General features: G+C 39.0%; 1 protein-coding gene across 2 annotated transcripts in view; it reads left to right on the top strand.

Annotated features, from left to right (window-relative positions):
* RAD18 (RAD18 E3 ubiquitin protein ligase) overlaps nucleotides 1-21601 on the top strand; it is a 156367-nt gene that overhangs the window by 106873 nt on the left and 27893 nt on the right. Inside the window, exon 12 of one of the 2 annotated variants that reach the window (XM_073230968.1) lies at nucleotides 8486-10478. The exons of the other annotated variant lie outside the window; for it this stretch is intronic. Within the exon in view, the coding sequence (XP_073087069.1) occupies nucleotides 8486-8657 (172 nt within the window). The 3' untranslated portion in view covers nucleotides 8658-10478. Of the gene's footprint in view, nucleotides 1-8485; nucleotides 10479-21601 lie in introns of those variants that run through there. 2 annotated transcript variants of the gene reach the window in all.

Below are 21601 nucleotides of genomic sequence, written 5' to 3'. Positions count from 1 at the left end.
AGGTGAGTCATTTTTCCAAATGATTTTTAAAAAGGTATTTTAAAAAGAGGATGTATTTTGAAAGATGGTGTAGTGTTAAATTATGATACTTATGTCATTTTGTGTTTTGGTATTTCACTTATTATCATAAGTGCTACCCAGGAGTCTGTCTCATCTTTATAAGTGTTTTTTTTAGTGGGTGAGATGTTCTCTTGTGTTTCTGTACCATAATTGACCAAACTCTTCAATTTCTGTTGGCTGTCTACATTTTCCCCAGTGTTCTACTTACACACCTAAAGCTGTGATAAAGCTCGCCCCATATAGAGCCTTATGTTTCTAATGAGTTATTTCCTTATTCTTAATATCATTTTGACTATGGTAGGTGTTATCATTGCCTTCTGAATGAATTATACCAATTTTAAATGCTACCAGCAGCATGTGAATGTATCTTGGAGATCGTTTGATCTTTTGAGATTTATTCATTGAAAAGTTATTAATAGTGCTCTGGAATGATAGATTTTGTCTAATCTCAAACACCAAATTAAGAAGAAGATTTTTATAAGAGGAGTATACCCAAGGACCCTCTGCTTTCCTAGGGTTTGGGGGAAGCAGATTCAAATCATTCAGAATCAAGTATTAGGAAGGGGAATATCTTTGCACCGAACCCCAAGTGTTTTCAAAGCCAAAAATTGTACCTCAGGTTGGGTAAGGGAAGAACGCGTGGTGGCCTGAGTTGTCTCCACGAATGTACTGCTGCTGCAGTTCGTCTAGGTCAGGCCATTCCTGCAAGTCCAGTGGGCAGTTTTTGTTTCTAAATACAAGTCTTATAGGAATAATTTATGCAATAGGTAAAAATGAAGGAAAATCAAAGTCTGGGGAGTAAGACTTGATCTAACTGTAGTCTTGGGATGCGTGAATGCTTTGGAATGCCAGGGTGAGACAGGACAGTTTTAGGAACTTGGAGTGGGGGCAATGGAGGAATGTGAAGAGCAACACCTGGCAGCCAGATGGTTTTTCATCTGGTGGTGAGAGTATGGGAAACAGGGTGAGTTGTTGGCGTCTTGGCCTCAGACATACTTATAGCCATCACTAAACTATGAAAGGATTATTAAACCATTAAATTTTTTTTTGAAATGTAAGCATTTATATTCTATTTAATATTTTAATTAAGTATGCTGTGTATATGTTTGTACACACACACTCCCCCATACACCCATGACCAGTGGAACCTAAATGCAAATTTTTAATAAGCTTATTGAGATATATATGCCATACAATTCACTCATTTAAGTGTACAAGCCAATGGTTTTTTACAGTATATTCACAGTTATGCCATCTCCACAGTTTTAGAACATTTTCATGACCCCAAAAATAAACCTGATATGCATTAGCAGTTACTCCCTATTTACTCCCAATTCTGCCAGCTCCTGGTAATCGCTAATGTCTCTATAGATTTGTTTGTTCTGGACATTTCATATAAATGGACTCATTCAGTATGTGGTCTTTTATGCCTGGCATCTTTTACTTATTAGCATAATGTTTTCAAGGGTCAAACATGTAACATGTTTCTGTACTATATTCCTTTTTATTGCTGAGTAATATTGTATAGATATATATATTATTCATTTATTAGTTGGACATTTGGGTTGTTTCTAATTATACTTTTAACAGGGGTGAAAATCAGTGAATTTACTTGTACACCTCCGAAGCTTAGCTTCAGAGGCCATATATAAGGATTTGCCTGACTTGCCTTGAGAAAGTGGGCAGTGTCTACTATTCAAGTACGAATAAGTATTATACACACTGTGAATATTAAATATGTTAATCTTTAAAATTTTTCTTTTACTTGGGTTCTTATTTATACCTTCCTTATCATTTACCCTGTCATTTTGCCAGTCAAAGATTTTTAAGTTTAAAAGGTAGTGTCTATTCTTCATATAAGACCTAGAAATTAAGGCTAAAAGGAGAGTGGGAATGAAGTGATCCTTAACTAGTGCTAATTGGTTCAATACCAGAAAAGACTGCTGGCACCTGTTTCAAGAGTAGGCTGCCAAGGATTCAGTGTGCCCTGGGAAGTAGATATGGCATAGCAGGAAAAGCAGTAGCTTACAGTTGAATGGCTTCAGGTCAGATCTGCTGGTGATTTGGGAGTAAATCTTTTGAAGTCTGTTTCCAGTTGAAAAGCATTATAAAAATATCTTACATCTCTCACATCTGCTGAGAAGATGAAATGAAAGATGTGAGGGTCTGATAAATATGTAATTGCTATTCTACTTTTATAAACCCCAAATCAATTAAAATTTTTCAATAATCCCTCAAAACTTGGGATTTTATGGCTGAACATTTCAGAAATGCTTCCACAGCCTTTGAGTCCTGCATTCTAATTCTTAAGCTGTATCATAGTAAGCCCCACAGTTTATCTTTTTTCCCCCTACTTCTGTTCTGAATTTTGCTGGAGAGAGTTGTGAGCCTGGGCTAACAAATTAGTTTGATTCAAAATTCATTTAATTCACCCTCAGCTGGGTGTTTACTACTGAGCCCCAGTCTTCTCATTTACTCCCTGTTACATTTCCCACGGCACCTCTTCCAAACCTGTTATCTGTGTTTCTTCACTTTATCAACAAACACCTGTCTCCCAGCTGGCGGAGGCCAGCTTATCTGCCCTGTCTCAGGTTTTCCTTTCTATTTTAAGGTTTCTTGTAACTCTGACCTCATCTTTCCTGTTAATTGTAAGAAAAAGACACATTTCTTAAGATATTTCTAAAGACTCTTCTTTCCTGTCAATATATTATTTAAGACAGATTCATCCACCTCTTCTAAGACATTGCTCCATCAATCATTCCTTACATTTGCTGTTGGAGGGCCCTTTTCTCTCAGCCCTTCCTCTAATCTCTGTCTGCTCTTCTTCTTCCCACTAAGCAAGAAGTAATTTGACATCTGTTGTGAATTCCTATAGCACTGTGTCCAGGTTCCATATCTGTTCATCTAAAACCAGTCATACCATGTATTATAGTTATCTGACTATCTTTGTCATTCCTGTTATTCATTAGTCTTTCAAGAATCGAGTCTGTCACTCTTTTAAAAAAATCTGCCCACGGTCTACTATAAGACCTTTATTAATGATTTGCTGACTGTAAAATAGTACATTTTCTGTTTTATATTTTAGTGTCTGAAATTGTGATGTGTACTGTATTCAGTGGTGTCTTACAGTAGCGACCAGCCACATTGCAGTTGTGATGTACTGTCCAGTGCGTGAACATCATGAGTCTTCAGACTTTCATCATTTCATTTGAGTGACATGTGTTAGCATTGCCTCTATTTGTCATTTCAAATGTCTTCAACAAAATAATGAGACAAACAAGTTACTGTGTATAAAGAAAGTGAAGCAGGGCATAAGTTGGGTGGCAGTGAGACAATATTCATCATTGGATGAATGATTACAATTTCTTTTTTTATTGAAAAGCAGTTAAGTGATTTACAAAACCTAGGAAAGAAAGAAACCCTTAAATACTGAAGATTTGAGACATTTTGTTAGTGAACTATGTGGAAAGACTTGCCTGTTTGTTATGTGATTGGCTGAAGTCAGGAGAAATGGTCAAATCCCTTGGAACAAATGGAAGAACTTTCAAAGTAGTAACAGTTAGCCTGACTGATTCTCATGTTGCAAAAAACTAATGTTCAGGTGTCAAACACCAATTTGTCAGAGGCTTTCTGCTGTCTTTGAGCAGAAGCTGCTTATCTCTGAAGCACACATGATTGATTGATGAAAGAATGTTAGGGGTTCAGTTTGCTGAATGGGTGGGTATCAGTGCCTTTGCTGAAATTCCTGGGCACAGCAGACAGGTACTTTGAGAAATGCTGCATCTTCCTTGCCCCTGGTCGTATGGAAGATGACTTTATGAGGGAAACCTCAGACATCATAGATACTGAGTCAGCACAGTTAAGAAGAATTGGGCTCCATTGCTGAAGACATTTTAGGAATACTTTAACCAATTTATTTCCGTTTTTTTTATATACGCCCAGCAATAGTATAGGATGAAATCATATGTCTACATATATTTAAAACAATTTTCTGGGTATGTGAAGATTAAAAATTCTAAGTGAAAAAGAAGTTTATATCATAGTTAAATTGATCTCAGTTTTTCTCCTCTTAGTGACATGGTTCATCTTGCCATTAGTGTTATCTTAGATTTTTGAAATGTAGTATCTGAATAGTAATAAAGTCTCTGACTCACTTCAAACATAATTTCATCCCCTAGTTAGAAATTGATAATGTAGAGCATAATACTGGTTGGTGGTAACTTGGCAGAAGGCTGTCACAAAGTTTAGTGGTCCGTCGCTCATTGCCAGAGTTGTTCAGTGACTCCAAAACCTAAGGAGGCAAAAGAGACGCACAGTTGACTCGGGTAATTAAATCAGGAAAAGAATTCAAAGTGAGGAGGGACCCTTCACAACCAAATGCTTTTAGACTGCTCATAGCATATCAGAGATAAGCGATCTTTATTTGTAATCTGGTCCAACTTTTGTTTTCCATAATGTTCAGGCATCAGAGGGAAAGGAGATGGGGTACTGCACTTAGTGACTTTGTAGAGATCTTTTCTAATCTAAAATTCTGTGATCTCATTGCTTTTGATAAGTGTAATAGTTGGTATATTATCTGTGTTCTTTTATCACTTGTCCGTTGAGATCGTGAATCAACCTAGAATTATATTTATTCCTTGTATATTGAAGTGTTCCTATCTCCATCCCTTTCAATTTTGTATAAATATTTTCTCATTTTTTCTTTTTATGATAGTTTTGTTGTTTCATTTTAAAGCTCTAAATTTTGGTCCTCTTTTTAAGAGAAAAATTATGCCATTTTAGGTCTAATGTGAAGTGCATATATACTGTGAATTATTTTTGAATTCATGCAGTCATGCTGCAATACAGAATGTAGATCTTACTAATATAATGTTGAATAATAAAGATGTTGGTTTTCTTTGTGTTAGAGCAGTATTTAAATTTACAGAATATAGCAGACTGACAATTAAGAATCATCTTAAGATCGAATAGGTATATCCAGTCCAAATAATTATTAAGATGAAACTTCTAAGTAAATACTGCTTTTAGAATTTGATTTGCTAATATTATATTGATTCACTCTTGTCAGTCGGAAGATAGAGGATAAACAAATTGATAAGAATTTTAGATTTTTGTACAACTTCTTGCTAAATGATTTCCGGGAGTTCAAGAGACCTATCCAAATTTCTGTAAATTAACTTATTGTTCTCCTTAGTCAAAAAGAGAGCATTTATTTCCTGGGCCTTGGCAAACAGAAATAACTGCATTTATTGAGTTATGAGAAATGATGCTTTTGCTTATGCCCCTGAGTGGAAAGCTTATCTTTATGCAGAGATGAACAGTAGTCATGCTTTTCTTTGAAAGAATCTTTAGGTCACTATTTCCAAAAAAATACTTGTATGCTTTAGTTCTAGGGAAAAGAAATTAAAAAGAGACATTGTTATTTGGAACTGGAGAAATTTGAATAAGGTCTGTAAACTAGATAATATATCAATATTCAAAGTTTTGATTTTGATAATTCTATGTGGGCTATGTAAGTGAATGTACTTGTTTTTACAAAACGCACACTGAAGGGTTAAAGAGGCATGGTGGCTGCAGCTTACTCTCAGTGATTAAACATACACACACACACACACAGATGGAGTGATAAAACAAATGTGGCAAAGTATAATTAGAAAATCTGGGTGAAGGGTATAAGAGTCATTTTTGGTAGGCTTGAAATTGCTAAAAGTTGTTGAAAAGAGTCATTGCTTATAATCAAAGAAGTTTGTTTTCACTAGGAGGTTTTCTGAAGGAATGGTTTATGCTTAGATTTACTGACCAAAAGCAGTGGTGGCCAGGGGCGGCATGAGATGGTGACTACGGCTTTCATTTACTTCAGTCAGTCCGCTGAGGACCAACCCCACCTGGCCCTGTCTGCTTTGGTGCATTAGGGAACGGGTGCCAAGGACTGGGATTTGAGTACTCACAAAGACCAGCTAATTTCCCTGCCTGGTAACCTCTGTGAACCTTCTTGCAGATGCTAGTGTCAGTCACATTAAGGACCTGAGTCAGATAAGGTGTGAATGAATACATCTTAACTTTTCACAATTCCTGACAAAAACAATCACCTCTTCTCTGATGCTAAAGTTAGTAGCAGCATCTTTGTGTCCAGCACAGACCTGAGCACAGAACACCAGACACTTTGACACAAAGGCTAATTAACGATTGGCCAGGCACGTGATATATTTTGGTACACCGTTTCTTCACTTTTCCATCAGTTTTGGAAGAGCTATCCAGAAATCTTAAGAGCAAGAGAACAACAACAACAAAAACAACCGTGCAGTGCTTTGGATTAGCATTTGTTAGAAAATTTCAGCCTTTCTTAACTTCTGAGTAAATTGGAGAATGATGGGGAAGTCTTAAGAGAGAAAGTGCCAGTGTGATACCATCTGAGGAATATCAAATCCTGGCGCCAGCAGCCTGTTGCTAAGACCAAGCTGAGTTTATTGCCTATTGAAGGGCTGGAGAAACACGACCTCTGTCAGCAGAGTAGCCTCGCAGCCGAGAGGGCAGAGTTGAGCTGTGTCTTGAGATTTGGAAGTTTGGTTTCAGACCGGCCTCTTCTGCAGGTCTTGATGAGGATTAGGTAAACCTAATAGTTCAGAGTTGGTGGATTCAGTCGGATGAGGATTTTGAGTGGGGGGGGGTTCAGAGTCCTGGGCTGCAATGCTTTATACTGAAAAGCTGATGGGTCTTTTAGGAAGTTTTTGGACTAAGCAATAAAGTTATTTACAACTTTTATCTTTCTGAACAAGTCTGGAACAGCAAAGTTATATTGATTAAATAGTAAAGTTATATTGGCAAAATCTTGTTACTGTAGACAGGAAGAGGCGTGATTTCTAGAAATGTTTTTTGAATGCTGAGAGTAGTACATGTGTTATGCCATTTATTTCACAGTTCAACCTATTTTAGAGATGTGGAAGTGAAAGGTCACAGGAGTGAAGTAAGTTTCTTAGGGCTGCACACATAGGATGAGGCCGTATCAGGATTTGAACCCAGGTTATGTTACAGCCCAAGTTCACCTGACCCACTGTGCTGCTATGGCCAGGCTGGCTGGCTTATCATGGTCCTGGAAGATGGAGGTGTGCAGTCCTTAAAATAGCTGGGTTTCCTGAGAAGTAGACCCTGAGACAAGTATCTAAGTGGACGTGGATTAATTTGGAAGGTGAATGAACCACTGTAGAGAGTGGGGAAGTGAGACAGAGAAGGGAAGAAAGCATTTATGGGGCATGTTACCAACCCAGGCATCACTGTGAGCAACTGAAGTTTAATCCTCCCGGGAAGTGGGCACTGGTTTAAACTGCTCACCTGAGTTATCCCACCCATGGGGCAAGAGGGTCAGTCATTTGGTCGGGGGCTGCTCCCTGCTGCTTCCAGCCTTCCAGCTGGCCACAGAGCAGGCTGCCGTACACTGAGGGGTAAGGGCAGCAGGGTAGGGGCAGGGCACCCTGAGATATGCCAAGGCAGTGAGTCCAGTGGAAGGTAGGAAATGGCTTGGTTTTACTGACTTACATCTAATTAGTACAGATGTGGGGGCTCTATGCTTTTGCCTGTATCTCTAGCCCAAGAGAAGGTAAGAATGTATGTGGCCATTCCAGAGCTCATTGTACTTCAGTGCACCTGTTTGCCAAGCACACTTGGCCATTGCTGCAGGGAAAGAGGAGATAAGGACGTCTGGGAGCTGTTGAAGAAGTGATAGAGAAGCAGATGTCAGGGAGAGAAAGGGACAGATTACCTAGAAAGCGCTGAGACAAATGGGTCCACAAACTGATGAGAGAAAATGTGCGTGTTGATGAAAAACAATGTACCTTTCCACCTTATGCCAAAGAACAAAATATTCCATCATCAAACTGACATTTACCAACATAGTAAATAAAAATCTCTTGGCCTTAGGCAGAAAATCACAAACACAGAACTAGGAATTCTTTGATCCTTGGGAATATTTGCTCATTATCTTGCTTTATTTCTCCTTAACAGGGATAAGAGTGCTATTGATGGGTCTTGTAGTGCATACAGACATCCTCCCCACTTTGGAAGTTACTCTGCTCAGTTTTTTGGAGTCTTTAAAAGTACCATGTTATTAATAGCTGACAATATTGTGTGATTTTGAATCCTCCTTAGACATTGAAAAGAAAAACAACAAGCCAACCCATTTGTTACATCTAATGGCAATTTCTTAAAAATGTTTTTTTTTTAATAGAATTGTTTCTTTATGCTTGAGTATTAGAAGACAGTATTTTCGAAGTGTACTTTTCTGTACTATTTTATTTGTACTGATATGTGGACCTTAAATATTTCTCTATTATGAATATGCTGAAGTTTCTCCCTAACTTATTTCAGAAGACTTTTCTCTACTCCTCCCATCTGTAGCTTAGCATAATTTGTTTTTTTTTTGTCATCGTAGTTTTTGTCCTTGTGTTAAAATGGATGGGAAATGGAAGCCTAGTTGCCCACTGTTGGAGTGGGAGATTACAGATAAGTATGGCCGAAACGATTCATGTGGTGCTGGATTAGAACCAGAGACCCTTGAAGTCATGGTTAGCTTAATGTCGATTCAGATGGATATGTGGAAATAGTTACATATCTGTGTGTACATACATACATAGGTTTTTGTGCTCTGTCAGCAGCCAGGGCCAAGAAGCGAGGGCACCACAGTTGCAACAAGCATACCTCGTACATGTGTCTTGGTTTCTAATGACATTCTCCAGAAGAAGGAACCAGTGCTTCCTGGAGAGGTAGTTGAATCCAGGGCTGGGCAGGAAGCAAGCAAGGGCTAGAAAAAGAGAGACAGGGTAGGGAGGAGGGAAGGGAAGGGGAAAGGAAAAGAATAGGAAAGGGAAAAGGAGCAGCAAGAAGCGAAAAAAAAGAAAAAACAAAAACCTTGCAATAACCTCAGCCAAGAAACCAAGGTCAGCATCAGCGCAACACTTTGTTGATGGCATGTACATGTGTTGTGATGTGATGAGAATGACACTTTACCTCTGTGGTCCTCCTCCCCAAACTCAATAATCTCAGTCCAATTGTGAAGAATACATCAGATAAACTGCAGTTGAGGGTGAATCTACAAAATTCCTGACCAGCACTGTTCTAAAATGTCAAAGTCATCAAAAACAAGCACCATCTGAGAAATTGTGAGTCCAGAGGAGCCTTAAGAGGATGTGAGGACTGAATGTAATATGGTCGCCCAGATGGGATCCTCGAACCAAAAAAAGGGCATTAAGACTAAAGGCGTGCTAATGAAGAGTGGACTTTGGTTAGTAATACTCTATAAATATCACTGCATTGGTTGTAACTAATACATCAGGCTAATATAGGATGTTAACCATGGAAGAAACCGGGTTTGGGGCACATGGGAACTCTCTGATAGCTTTGTCACTCTTCTGTAAGTAGAAAGCTATTCTAAAATAAAATTGGTTTTTTAGAAAGTACAACACAACATCAAAATAACAAGGGATCTTGGTATGTAAATATTCAAAGACTGTATTGAATTTTGGAAAACCAGTCATTGACATTATTTTCTTCATTGGTGAATTGGACACTGTTTCTCGGTTGTAATAAGTTTAGTTAATGAATGCTTCCTTTTCTCCTTTCATTTAATATTACATGTGGCATTTAGTAATATAAATTCATTAATAAAACCCTCTTTTAATCAGTTTTGCTTTCTTGTGCTAATATTTTTACTTTATAGAGTGATTTCACCTCAGTAGTTGTAGCTCAGCCTTTGCATTCATTGTAAGAGGAAATAGGCACACTTTACAATATGCCTCATTCGTTTCCATCACCATGTTTTTATTAGTGAATATGTACTTGTAAATGTGATTGGAATGGCGATCCTTCAGGAACAGTATAAAAGTACGATTTTATCTTTTCCCCAGTACTCATTGCCAGAGGATATTTGCTATTGAATAGTAAGGTTTTCTTTCCTCGCAGGCAGTTCATTGGGCTCCTTTGGGGAGTTTTTTTTTTTTTTTTTTTTTGAGAGGGCATCTCTCATATTTATTGATCAAATGGTTGTTAACAACAATAAAATTCAGTATAGGGGGGTCAATGCTCAATGTACAATCATTAATCCATCTCAAGCCTAATTCTCGTCAGTCTCCAATCTTCTGAAGCATAACGAACAAGTTCTTACATGGTGAACGAATTCTTACAGAGTGAATAAATTCTTACATGGTGAACAGTACAAGGGCATTCATCACAGAAACTTTCGGTTTTGATCACGCATTATGACCTATAAACCATCAGGTCAAATATGAATATTCATTTGATTTTTGTACTTGATTTATATGTTGATCCCACATTTCTCCTATTATTATTATTATTTTTATTTTTAATAAAATGCTGAAGTGGTAGGTAGATGCAAGATAAAGGTAGAAAACATAGTTTAGTGCTGTAAGAAGGCGATCAGATGATCAGGTGTGTGCCTATGGACTAAGTATTAATCCAGGCTAGACAAGGGCAGCAAGACATCCACGGATGCAGAAGATTTCTCTCAAAGCAGGGGGGGTAAGGTTCTGAGCCTCACCTCTGTTGATCCCCAAATTCTCACCTGATGGCCCCCCTGCGACTGTGTCTGTCTTAGGTTGTTCCTCCCTTGAGGAATCTTACCCGTCTCTGGCTAACCAGTCATCTTCCGGGGCCATACAGGGAAATGTAAAGTTGGTAAGTGAGAGAGAAGCCATATTGTTTGCAAAGGTTAGCTTTTTACTTCTTTGCAGATTTATGCCCTGTGGCTTCTATGCCCAGCACTTGTCTCGAGGTATCTTTACCACCTGGAGGAATTATGATACTCGGTAAATTCGATATGAGGCATGAATTCTATTTAAGGTTTGTAATTAGGAAGGAAGAAGAAAAGCTATAGATGTAGCATACGAAGGAAACTTGGGAGGATTGATTATTTCTTTGACATATCTTCTTGTATAGTACCTTAAGTATGTATAGGTTTTAAACTACTAACTAATTTGCACACACATATTAACATAATAGGAATACGGTGACATAAACAAAGCAAATCTATAATTACCAGCCATCTCCAGTGAAGCCAAGAAAACCATTTAGGCACCCTAGGCATTTGTGAAAATTTATCTATGATATGATGGATATTGTCCAACTGTACTTGAACCATCAGACAAATTAAAGCAGCCCATTTCTGGGATCTGTTCACATCCCATATGTTCTTTTAACCATAGATAGTCTATAGTCATGAGATTTTGGGGTGCTACAACTTGCACCCCTCCCAACTCCTGGTTGAGTTCCAACAGTACAGATCCAGTCAAATTCGTTGTCTCACTGTATGCACATGCCAGCCTAGACATCTCCCTCCTCCTTCTTATGGCAAGTCCAGGAGACGGTGGGCTGGATGCAGCCACAACCGCAGCATCGTCCGGATCCCTGTGGAGGCTTTTTGATGATCATCCCCCGGCACGAGTCCTCCAGAGAGTGCTGATGCCGGAAGCTCCTCCTCATATCGTATCTTAGTTCATTTTCTGGGTATCCAAGCTAGGCCTTGATCTTCTGCGTAGAAACAAACAGACCCTTTGCCCACACTTTGACATGCCCTCTATACCACTGTGCAGAACTCATTGGAGGTCAGCACACAGTAACTGGTTTTTTTTTTTTTTTTTTAATTAAGAGAAAGGAATATTATCAGAAAAGAGTACCTCCATAGCTGATCATCTGACACCCTTTTAAGTGATCAACATTAAGGATATTTAAAGCATGCGTTGATCTTTGATTTACCAATAGTTTTATCCTGTTAAGGAGTAATCCCCCTTTTCTTTCTTTCTTTCTTATTTTTTTAAAATTTTTAATCTACACTTACCTGAAGAATGCTATGTTTACTATGCTCTCCCCTATATCAGGTCCCCCCTAACAACCACATTACGGTTACTGTCCATCAGCTTAGCAAAATGTGGTAGAGTCACTACTTGTCCTCTCTGTGTTGTGCAGCCCACCCTCCCCTTTCTCCCTCCCCCCCATGCATGCTAATCTTAATACCCCCCTTCTTCTTCCCCCCCCTTATCCCTCCCTGCCCACCCATCCTCCCCAGTTCCTTTCTCTTTGGTACCTGTTAGTCCATTTTTGGGTTCTGTAATTCTACTGCTGTTTTGTTCCTTCAGTTTTTCCTTTGTTCCTATACTCCTCAGATGAGTGAAATCATTTGGTATTTCTCTTTCTCCGCTTGGCTTATTTCACTGAGCATAATACTCTCCAGCTCCATCCATGTTGCTGCAAATGGTTGGATTTTTCCACTTCTTATGGCTGAGTAGTATTCCATTGTGTATATGTACCACATCTTCTTTATCCATTCATCTACAGATGGACATTTAGGTTGCTTCCAATTCTTGGCTATTGTAAATAGTGCTGCGATAAACATAGGAGTGCATCTGTCTTTCTCAAACTTGATTGCTGCGTTCTTAGGGTAAATTCCTAGGAGTGGAATTCCTGGGTCAAATGGTAGGTCTGTTTTGAGCATTTTGATGCACCTCCATACTGCTTTCCACAATGGTTGAACTAATTTACATTCCCACCAGCAGTGTAGGAGGGTTCCCCTTTCTCCACAGCCTCGCCAACATTTGTTGTTTGTCTTTTGGATGGCAGCTATCCTTACTGGTGTGAGGTGATACCTCATTGTAGTTTTAATTTGCATTTCTCTGATAATTAGCGATGTGGAGCATCTTTTCATGTGTCTCTTGGCCATCTGTATTTCTTTTTTGGAGAACTGTCTGTTCAGTTCCTCTGCCCATTTTTTAATTGGGTTATTTGTTTTTTGTTTGTTGAGGCGTGTGAGCTCTTTATGTATTCTGGACGTCAAGCCTTTATCAGATCTGTCATTTTCAAATATATTCTCCCATACTGTAGGGTTCCTTTTTGTTCTATTGATGGTGTCTTTCGCTGTACAGAAGCTTTTCAGCTTAATGTAGTCCCACTTGCTCATTTTGGGGAGTTTTTTATTATGCATTTTTGTTGGGTGGTCTGATGAGCTTTTTTTTACTAGAAGAACTGTTGTTTTATAATAAATTCTTGATATTTTCAGCATTCTGAATCAATCCTAGGTGGCACGTATTTTTGTTTTTACCAAATTCATGAACTGCTATGACATAAAGCTCTTCCTGTAAAATTATTCTTGAGTCCTTCAATTTTCTGTATTAGGAGTTTTAAAATGGAATTGTGAATTATTGCTAATGTTTCTAAAATGGTTATAGAAAGTGGCAGTCCCTCCCAAGTCACTTACCAAATGATGCCTTCATTGTACTATGCATCGATGTGCCTGATCACCCAGGGCTTGGGGACAATGACAGTAGTGTTGAGAGTTTTAGTTGGCATGACATGCATGGTAAGGTTGAATTTTTTAAAGTGTGTTTCCCTTTTTAATTTCTCAGACATTTTGTAAACCATATGGGAATTCTGGTCCCCTGTGCTCTGCATATATTTGGCTTGACTCATAAAACTGAGATATAATCTTGACTGGTTCAGAATTCAGTTCTTGAGTTAAAAAAAAAAAGGTATATTTTTCAGAATGCTTTGAGAAGAGCAGGTATGAGATTTGGAAGGAACTGCTGGTTCTTATCAGAGCTATCCAATATTCTGAACTCTTCTGAACTGTCAGAATCCTTTCGGCCTTATTCTGGTGAATGAAATTAGATGGAATAGGAATGAAATGTAATTTATATATCATGCTATTGAAATTTTATATTTTTAATTGATCAGGTTTATAATTTGTTGTAGTCACCTTGGAAGTTAAAATTAGAGCTTTTTCTCTGCATTCTCATTTCCTACTACCTATGCTTTCATTTTTTTAAAAATTTATTTTGCTGTTACATGTTTTTTTTGATATCATTAATATACGATCACAGGAACAACACTGTGGTTACTAGATTCCCCCATTATCAAGTCCTCACCACATACCCCATTACAGTCACTGTCCATCAGCGTAGTAAGATGCTATAGAGTCACTACTTGTCTTCTCTGTGCTATAGTGCCTTCCCCGTGCCCTCCACTATGTTACATGTGCTAATCGTAATGCCCCTTATTCCCCTTCTCCCTCCCTTCCCACCCACCCCCCAGTCCCTTTCCCTTTGGCAATTGTTAGTCCATTCTTGGGTTCTGTGAGTCTGCTGCTGTTTTGTTCTGTCAGTTTTTCTTTGTTCTTATACTCCACATATGAGTGAAATCATTTGGTACTTGTCTTTCTCCACCTGGCTTATTACACTGAGCATAATACCCTCTAGCTCCATCCATGTTGTTGCAAATGGTAGGATTTGTTTTCTTCTTACAGCTGAATAGTATTCCATTGTGTATATGTACCACATCTTCTTTATCCATTCATCTACTGATAGACACTTAGGTTGCTTCCATTTCTTGGCTATTGTAAATAGTGCTGCGATAAACATAGGGGTGCATATGTGTTTTTGAATCTGGACTCCTGCATTCTTAGGGTAAATTCCTAGGAGTGGAATTCCTGGGTCAAATGGTATTTCTATTTTTAGTTTTTTAAGGAACCTCCATACCTATGCTTTTAAGTCAAAGGAACAAGTGTTATATGAGGCCTCCTTGGAGATCTTTAGAACCTGGGAAAAAGGCACATTAGGATATAATACATTTTCAAGTTAGAAGGTACCTCAAAAAGATATTAAATCAGTAAATTCATATCACAGGTAAGGAAATAGAGGAAATAGAGGCCTAGAGAGGTGAATGTGACTTACCTAAATTCATTCAGTAAATCCAGTTGAGACCAGTAATTCTCAGCCTAGTTTTCTTCCCATTAAAATGTAAGTTGCAGCAGAATTTTTTACTTTGGCACCATTGTTTCCTTTGTTAGTAGCATTTTAATGAGGTTGTTCAAAATACCACTTAGACATAGAATGGCCATATGTTCTGGTTTCCCTGAGATAGGCTGGTTTCCATTTCTTGTCTTGGCATCATTATTAATAGCACCCTGTATTGCTCTCCAGAGTGTCTGGGTTTAGATGACAGATTGTATGGTTGTCTTGTTAGAAGGGCATACAGTGTTAATTTCCATGCCTTCTTTGTTCTCTTTACTCCTATGCATTGTGGAATATGGGTACATATTAAATGGCTGATTTTTGCTTTTTACTGCCATTGATTTAACCACATAGGTAGGGAACCTTGTTCTTGTATCTCGGAGAGATTCAGGCATTCAAGCATGATAGGCCTTAGTGCAGAGGCTTGCTGTTGTTCAGGAAATTCTGAAGAAGTCAGTAATAGAAGCTTTTAAGATTGCATTAATGTGTGCTGTAGCATGCTTCTTTTGCCCTAGTAAGCACAGTTTATTAGAACTATTTATAACCTGTTATTGGAGTATGGGATAATAGTACAAATAAATTTAAAATAGGTACCAGAACATTACTTCGGGTTAAATCTAGTTTTGGAGAGATCATTCTTTCTCATATACTAGATCACTGAGTCTAATACTTCACTTTTGGGGGAACTCAGTCACAGGGAGGTTCATTACCTAAAATCCAGCATAATACGGTAGTTTTAAAATTCTTCTCCTCCTTGAACAGATTGCAAGACTGGAGTGTTAAGACCTGAACTTTGACATGATGCTGGGTTTCTGTAGCTTGATTGGTTGGTATTGGCCAGGCATCCTACACTGCCCAGTTGAATGTGTATTCTCAGGATGGGCAGGTGGATAGATGATAAGGAAGTTGGCCTGGCTGTGCAGAAGAAATGCTAGTCTCCTCACAGTCTTCATACCCAGCCTCCTGATCCACTTTATAAAATAAACTTGAGATCAAATGAAAGCTTCTTAAGTGGTAGAAGAAATTTTCATGTTTGGAATGTTGCTTATCTTTTATTTATTTGTTTATTTATTTTTATTTTTATTTTTTTCTTTTGGTTTTAATATACAATCACATGAGCAACATTGTGGTTACCAGTTACCCCCATTATTAAGTCCTGTCCACATACCCCATTACAGTCACTGTCCATCAGTGTAGTAAGATGCTATAGAGTCACTACTTGCTTCTCTGTGCTACATTGCATTGCCTGTGCCCCCCACTATGTTACATGTGCTAATCATAAGCACCTTATTCCTCCCTTCCCACTCACCCCCCAGTCCATTTCTCTTTGGCAACTGTTAGTCCATTTTTGGGTTTTGTGAGTCTGCTCCTGTTTTGTTCCTTCAGTTTTTGCTTTGTTCTTATGCTGTACAGATGAGTGAAATCATCTGGTACTTGTCTTTCTCCACCTGGCTTATTACACTGAGCATAATACCCTCTAGCTCCATCCATGTTGTTGCAAATGGTAGGATTTGTTTTCTTCTTATGGCTGAATAGTATTCCATTGTGTATATTTACCATATCTTCTTTATCCATTCATCTACTGATGGATACTCAGGTTGCTTCCATTTCTTGACTATTATAAATAGTGCTGTGATAAACATAAGGGTGCATATGTCTTTTGAAACTGGGCTCCTGCATTCTTAAGGTAAATTGCTAGGAGTGGAATTCCTGGGTCAAATGATATTTCTAGTTTTAGTTTTTTGAGGAACCTCCATACTGCTTTCCATAATGGTTGAACTATTCTACATTCCCACCAGCAGTGTGGGAGGGTTCCCCTTTCTCTGCATCCTCACCAGCATTTGTTGTTCCTAGTCTTTTTGATGTTGGCCATCCTAACTAATATAAAGTGATATCTCATTGTGGTTTTAGTTTGCATTTCTGTCATAATTAGCAATATTTTCATAGTTCTTTAATAATTCTTTGTATTTCTGTGGTGTCCATAGTGTTTTTACTTTCTTATTTCTGATTCTGTTTATGTGTTTGCACTCTTTTTTTCTTGGTAAGTCTCACTTGAGGCTTATCTCTTTCATTTGTTTTCTCAAAGAACCAGCTCTTGGTTTCATTAATTCTTTCTATTGTCTTATTCTTCTCTATTTTATTTATTTCTGCTCTTATCTTTATTATCCCTCCTTCTACTGACACGTGTGGCCTCATTTGTTTTTCTTTTTCTAGTTTCATTAATTGTGAGTTTAGACTGTTCATATGGGATTGTTCTTCTTTCCTGAGGTAGGCCTGTGTTGCAATATACTTCCCTCTTAGCATGGCCTTTGCTGCGTCTCACAGATTTTGCAATGTTGAATTATTGTTGTCATTTGTCTCCATATATTGCTTGATGTCTGTTTTTATTTGGTCATTGATCCATTGATTATTTAGGAGCATGTTGTTAAGCCTCCATATGTTTGTGGGCTTTTTTGTTTTCTTTGTATAATTTATTTTGAGTTTCTTACCTTTATGGTCTGAGAAGTTGATTGGTACATTTTCAGTCTTTTTTAATTTACTGAGTCTCTTTTTGTGGCCTACTATGTGATCTATTCTTGAAAGTGTTCCATGTGTGTTGGGACCTTTTGCCTCTTTTAGGCCTGTGACGGCCGCAGACTGGAGGTTTCCATCCTCCCTCGTTACTTCCGCGTTCGTGGCCTAACTAGCTTCCCCCGCGTGCGCTCTTGGCCCTAACTCCACCTCCCCACCTAACCCGAAACCTGCCTAAAGACCCTAGTGACCAGATAATCAATTCCCATTGGTTTCTGTTACTTCCTTATCTTCCCCTATATAACTAAGCCTCTGATGGAATAAAGCTGAGTTTTGCTGTGCCCTTGAGGCTGACACATCTCCCAGCTTGGTGTGGTTTTGTTTTTCCCCGGATCTCAGGGGAGGGTGTCCAAGCCGCTGACACTTGCCCTCTCGCTCAGCCCCTGGGATAACAGGCTGGTCCTGCTTGTCCCCCAACTCCCCCCACCCCCCCGCCTTCTTGTTGCTGAAGAGCAACACGTGCACTTGAGAAGAATGTGTATCCTGCTGCTTTTGGGTGTAGAGTTCTGTAGATGTCTATTAGGTCCATCTGTTCTAGTGTGTTGTTCAGTGCCTCCATGTCCTTACTTATTTTCTGTCTTGTTGATCTGTCCTTTGGAGTGAGTGGTGTATTGAAATCTCCTAGAATGAATGCATTGCATTCTATTTTCCCCTTTAATTCTATTAGCATTTGTTTCACATATGTAGGTGTTCCTGCGTTGGGTACATAGATATTTATAATGGTTATATCTTCTTATTGGATTGACCCCTTTATCATTATGTAATGTCCTTTTTTGTCTCTTGTTACTTTCCTTGTTTTAAAGTCTATTTTGTCTGATACAAGTACTGCAACTCCTGTTTTTTTCTCTCTATTAGTTGCACGAAATATCTTTTTCTATCCCTTCACTTTTAGTCTGTGTATGTCTTTGGGTTTGATGTGAGTCTCTTGTAGGCAGCATATAGGTGGGTCTTGTTTTTTTATCCATTCTGTAAATTTTTGTCTTTTGATTTGTGCATTTAGTCCACTTACACTTATGGTGATTTTCAACAGATATGTATTTATTGCCACTGCAGGCTTTAGATTCACGGTTACGAAAGGTTCAGGGACAACCTCTTTAGTATCTAATAGTCTAACTTAACTCACTTATTACACTGTTTCAAACACAATCAGAATGTTCTTTTTTTCCTCCTTTTTCTTCCTCCTCCACTCATTATATATTAAGTGTCATATTCTGTACTCTGTGTGTATCTGTTGACTGACTTTTTGGGCAGTTGATTTAATTTTGCAATGCTTAGTAATTAATTGGTCTACTTCCTTTATTGTGGTTTTATTTTCTCAGGTGACAGCTGTTTAGCCTTAGGAACACTTTAATGTATAGCAGTCTCTCCAAAATACACTGTAGAGATGGTTTGTGGGAGGTCCGTAAACTCCCTCAACTTATGCTTCTCTGGAAATTGTTTAATCCCTGCTTCATATTTATGGTAATTTTGACAAGTAGAATATTCTTCGTTGGAGGCCCTTCTGTTTCATTGCATTAAATACATCATGCCACTCCCTTCTAACCTGTAAGGTTTCTGCTGAGAAGTCTGATGATAACCTGATGGGTTTTCCTTTGCTTGTGATCTTTTTTTACTCCCTGGCTGCATTTAATACCCTGTCCTTGTCCTTGATCTTTTCCATTTTAATTATTATACATCTTGGTGTGTCTTCCTAGGGTCCTGTGTGTTGGGAGATCTGTGTATTTCCATGGCCTGAGAGACTGTTTCCTTTCCCAGATTGGGGAAGTTTTCAGCAATTATTTCCTCAAAGAGACTTTCTGTCCCTTTTTCTCTCTTTTCTTATTCTGGTACCCATATAATGCAAATATTTTTCCATTTGGATTGGTGCACGATTCTCTTATTATTCTTTCATTATTAGAGATCCTTTTTTCTTCCTGTGTCTCATCTTCTTTGTATTCTTATTCTCTAATTTCTGTTTTATTTACTGTCTCCTCTACCTCATCTAATCTTTTAATTCCCTCCGTTCTATACTTCATTTCAGATGATGTATTTTTCAAAGATTCTCCTTCTTGAATTCCTCCTTGAGATTTTACATGTTTTTCTCTACCTCTATGAACATGTTTAGGATTTTTATTTTGAAATCTTTATCAAGAAGATTGGTGATTTCAGCTTCACTTAGCCCTCTTTCTGATGTTTTTGGGATTGTGGTTTGTACAAGATTCTCTTGTTGTTTCATATTTCTCATGATTACTATGGAATAATAACTTTGTGTAGGTGGCGCCTTCTAGTGCCCAGAAGCTATACTCTTTGGAGCTGCCCAACACCTGGAACAATGGTGGGGTTTGCAGGTGCACAGTGCCTGCTAGGAGAAAAGAGCTCTTTCCTGCTTCCCAGCTGCCCGTGACTGGTTCCAGTGCCATGGCCAGTGGGCTGAGCACACAGCAAGAAGCCTCTGCCATATGTTCCTATAGCTGCCGTAAGAGGGACCTCCCTCCAGCTTTCCTGGTGTGATGGTGGGGGAAGCAGTTTTGCAAATTGGTGCCAGCTCAGAGGAAGGAGCAGCAGGCTGTGTATCACCCCAGGGGGCCTCGGTGCTGCATTGCCAACCGAGGGTATGGAGTGCCTGAAGCTCCTGAAAATTCCCAGCCTGCTGGGCTGAGTGTGCCGGAATGATGTGTCTACCTGTCCTTTCTCTTGAGCAGCAAGCTCTGTGTAATCCTTGCCCCTTTAGCACACCTCTTGCTGTTGGGAAGTCTTTCAAAGTGTCCGCCTTTCTTTTGTCCCAGAGATGCCAGTTGCGGGTACCTGTTCTCCACAAGCAGCTGGAGTCTCAGTCTCTCCAAGTATTCCACCTGTCTTTTCTTTCCAATCCCTTGAATCTCCAGAGCACCATGTAATGTGGGCTTGTGTTCCTGGAGCAGATCTCCTGGAGTGGGTGTTTAGCAGTCCTGGGCTTCTACTCCCTCCCCATTCTGTTTCGCTTTCTCCCAACTGTGAGCTGGGGTGCAGGAAGGGCTTGAGTCCCACTGCTGGGTCGTGGCTTTGCTACTTTACCCTTTTCTGTGAGGTGTTCTTTTCCCCAAATGTAGGCAGTCTTTTGCAGTCTTCTTTTGGGTTGCTTTTTCAGGATTAGTTGTGTTTGCTGTATTTTCATGTTATGTGTGGTTTTTGGAGGAGGTTTCTGCCTCACTTCTCACGCTGCCATCTTTTTTCCTCTCCCTTTCCTTCACTTTTTATAAGAATTTAAAGTGGTTGACCTAAAAGGTATGCCTCTCTCTTTAATCCAGTGTTTCCTTACTCCTTTCCTTGGCATGTAAAAGAGGATAATATTTATGTGTCATAAAGAATTGATCCTGAGGGGTAGTGGTGCCTGCCATGGGCTTCAAAATTGTTTTGGCTATTCTAGGTCCTTTGCATCTCCATATATACTTTAAAATCAACTTGTCAATTGCTAAAAAATAAAAAATAAAAACAGTCTGCTGGAATTTGGATTGAGATTACACTGTATCTGAGATTAGTTTGGGAACCAGCTGACTTAGTCACTGTTGTTCTGATCCAGTATGATCTGGTTTATATGCTTTCAAAGAATAACTCGGGATGCTGTGAAGAAAATGAATATGGTTAGAGGTGAAGCAAGAGTGGACACCGGGAGACTAGTTAGGTTTTTGTAGTGATCCATTCCAGGGTTTATAGTGTAGTGGATCGGAACAGTCTCAGTGAAGATGGAAAGCAGGGTTTGGGATATATTTTGGAGGTAGGACCGACAGATAGTTTGGATATGGTGAGCAAGGAAAAGCTCAGCATCAAGTGTGAATCCTAAATCTTTGGCTTTAGTGACTGGGTGAATGGTGGGACTGCTTAGTAAGCTGGGTTGGGGAATTTGAGAACAGTAGAAAGTTTGGGCAGGCATTGAGGGGTGGGTTGTATTAGTAATTCAGGGTTTTGTTTTGGGGCTATGACAAAACCATGCAGAGATGTCAGACACTGGAGGTAGAGGTGAGGGGAGAAGTCAGGGCTGGAGATACGGGCTAAAGGCAGGATGTTGGCTGAGACCATGTATCATGGAGCGGAGAAGAGGAAAGAGGCATGTAGAACCAAACCCTTTCTTATGCCAACATTTATGAAAAAGAGACTGTGCACAGGAGATGGAGGGAGTAGGAACAAGCCAGGGGGGATAAAGAAAACCTAGACAGTGCAATATCAGG

This window comes from Manis javanica, chromosome 3, assembly GCF_040802235.1.
Source record: "Manis javanica isolate MJ-LG chromosome 3, MJ_LKY, whole genome shotgun sequence".
NCBI lineage: Eukaryota > Metazoa > Chordata > Mammalia > Pholidota > Manidae > Manis > Manis javanica.
Note: the sequence above shows the minus strand (reverse complement) of the source record. Positions and strands in the feature narration are given on the sequence as shown.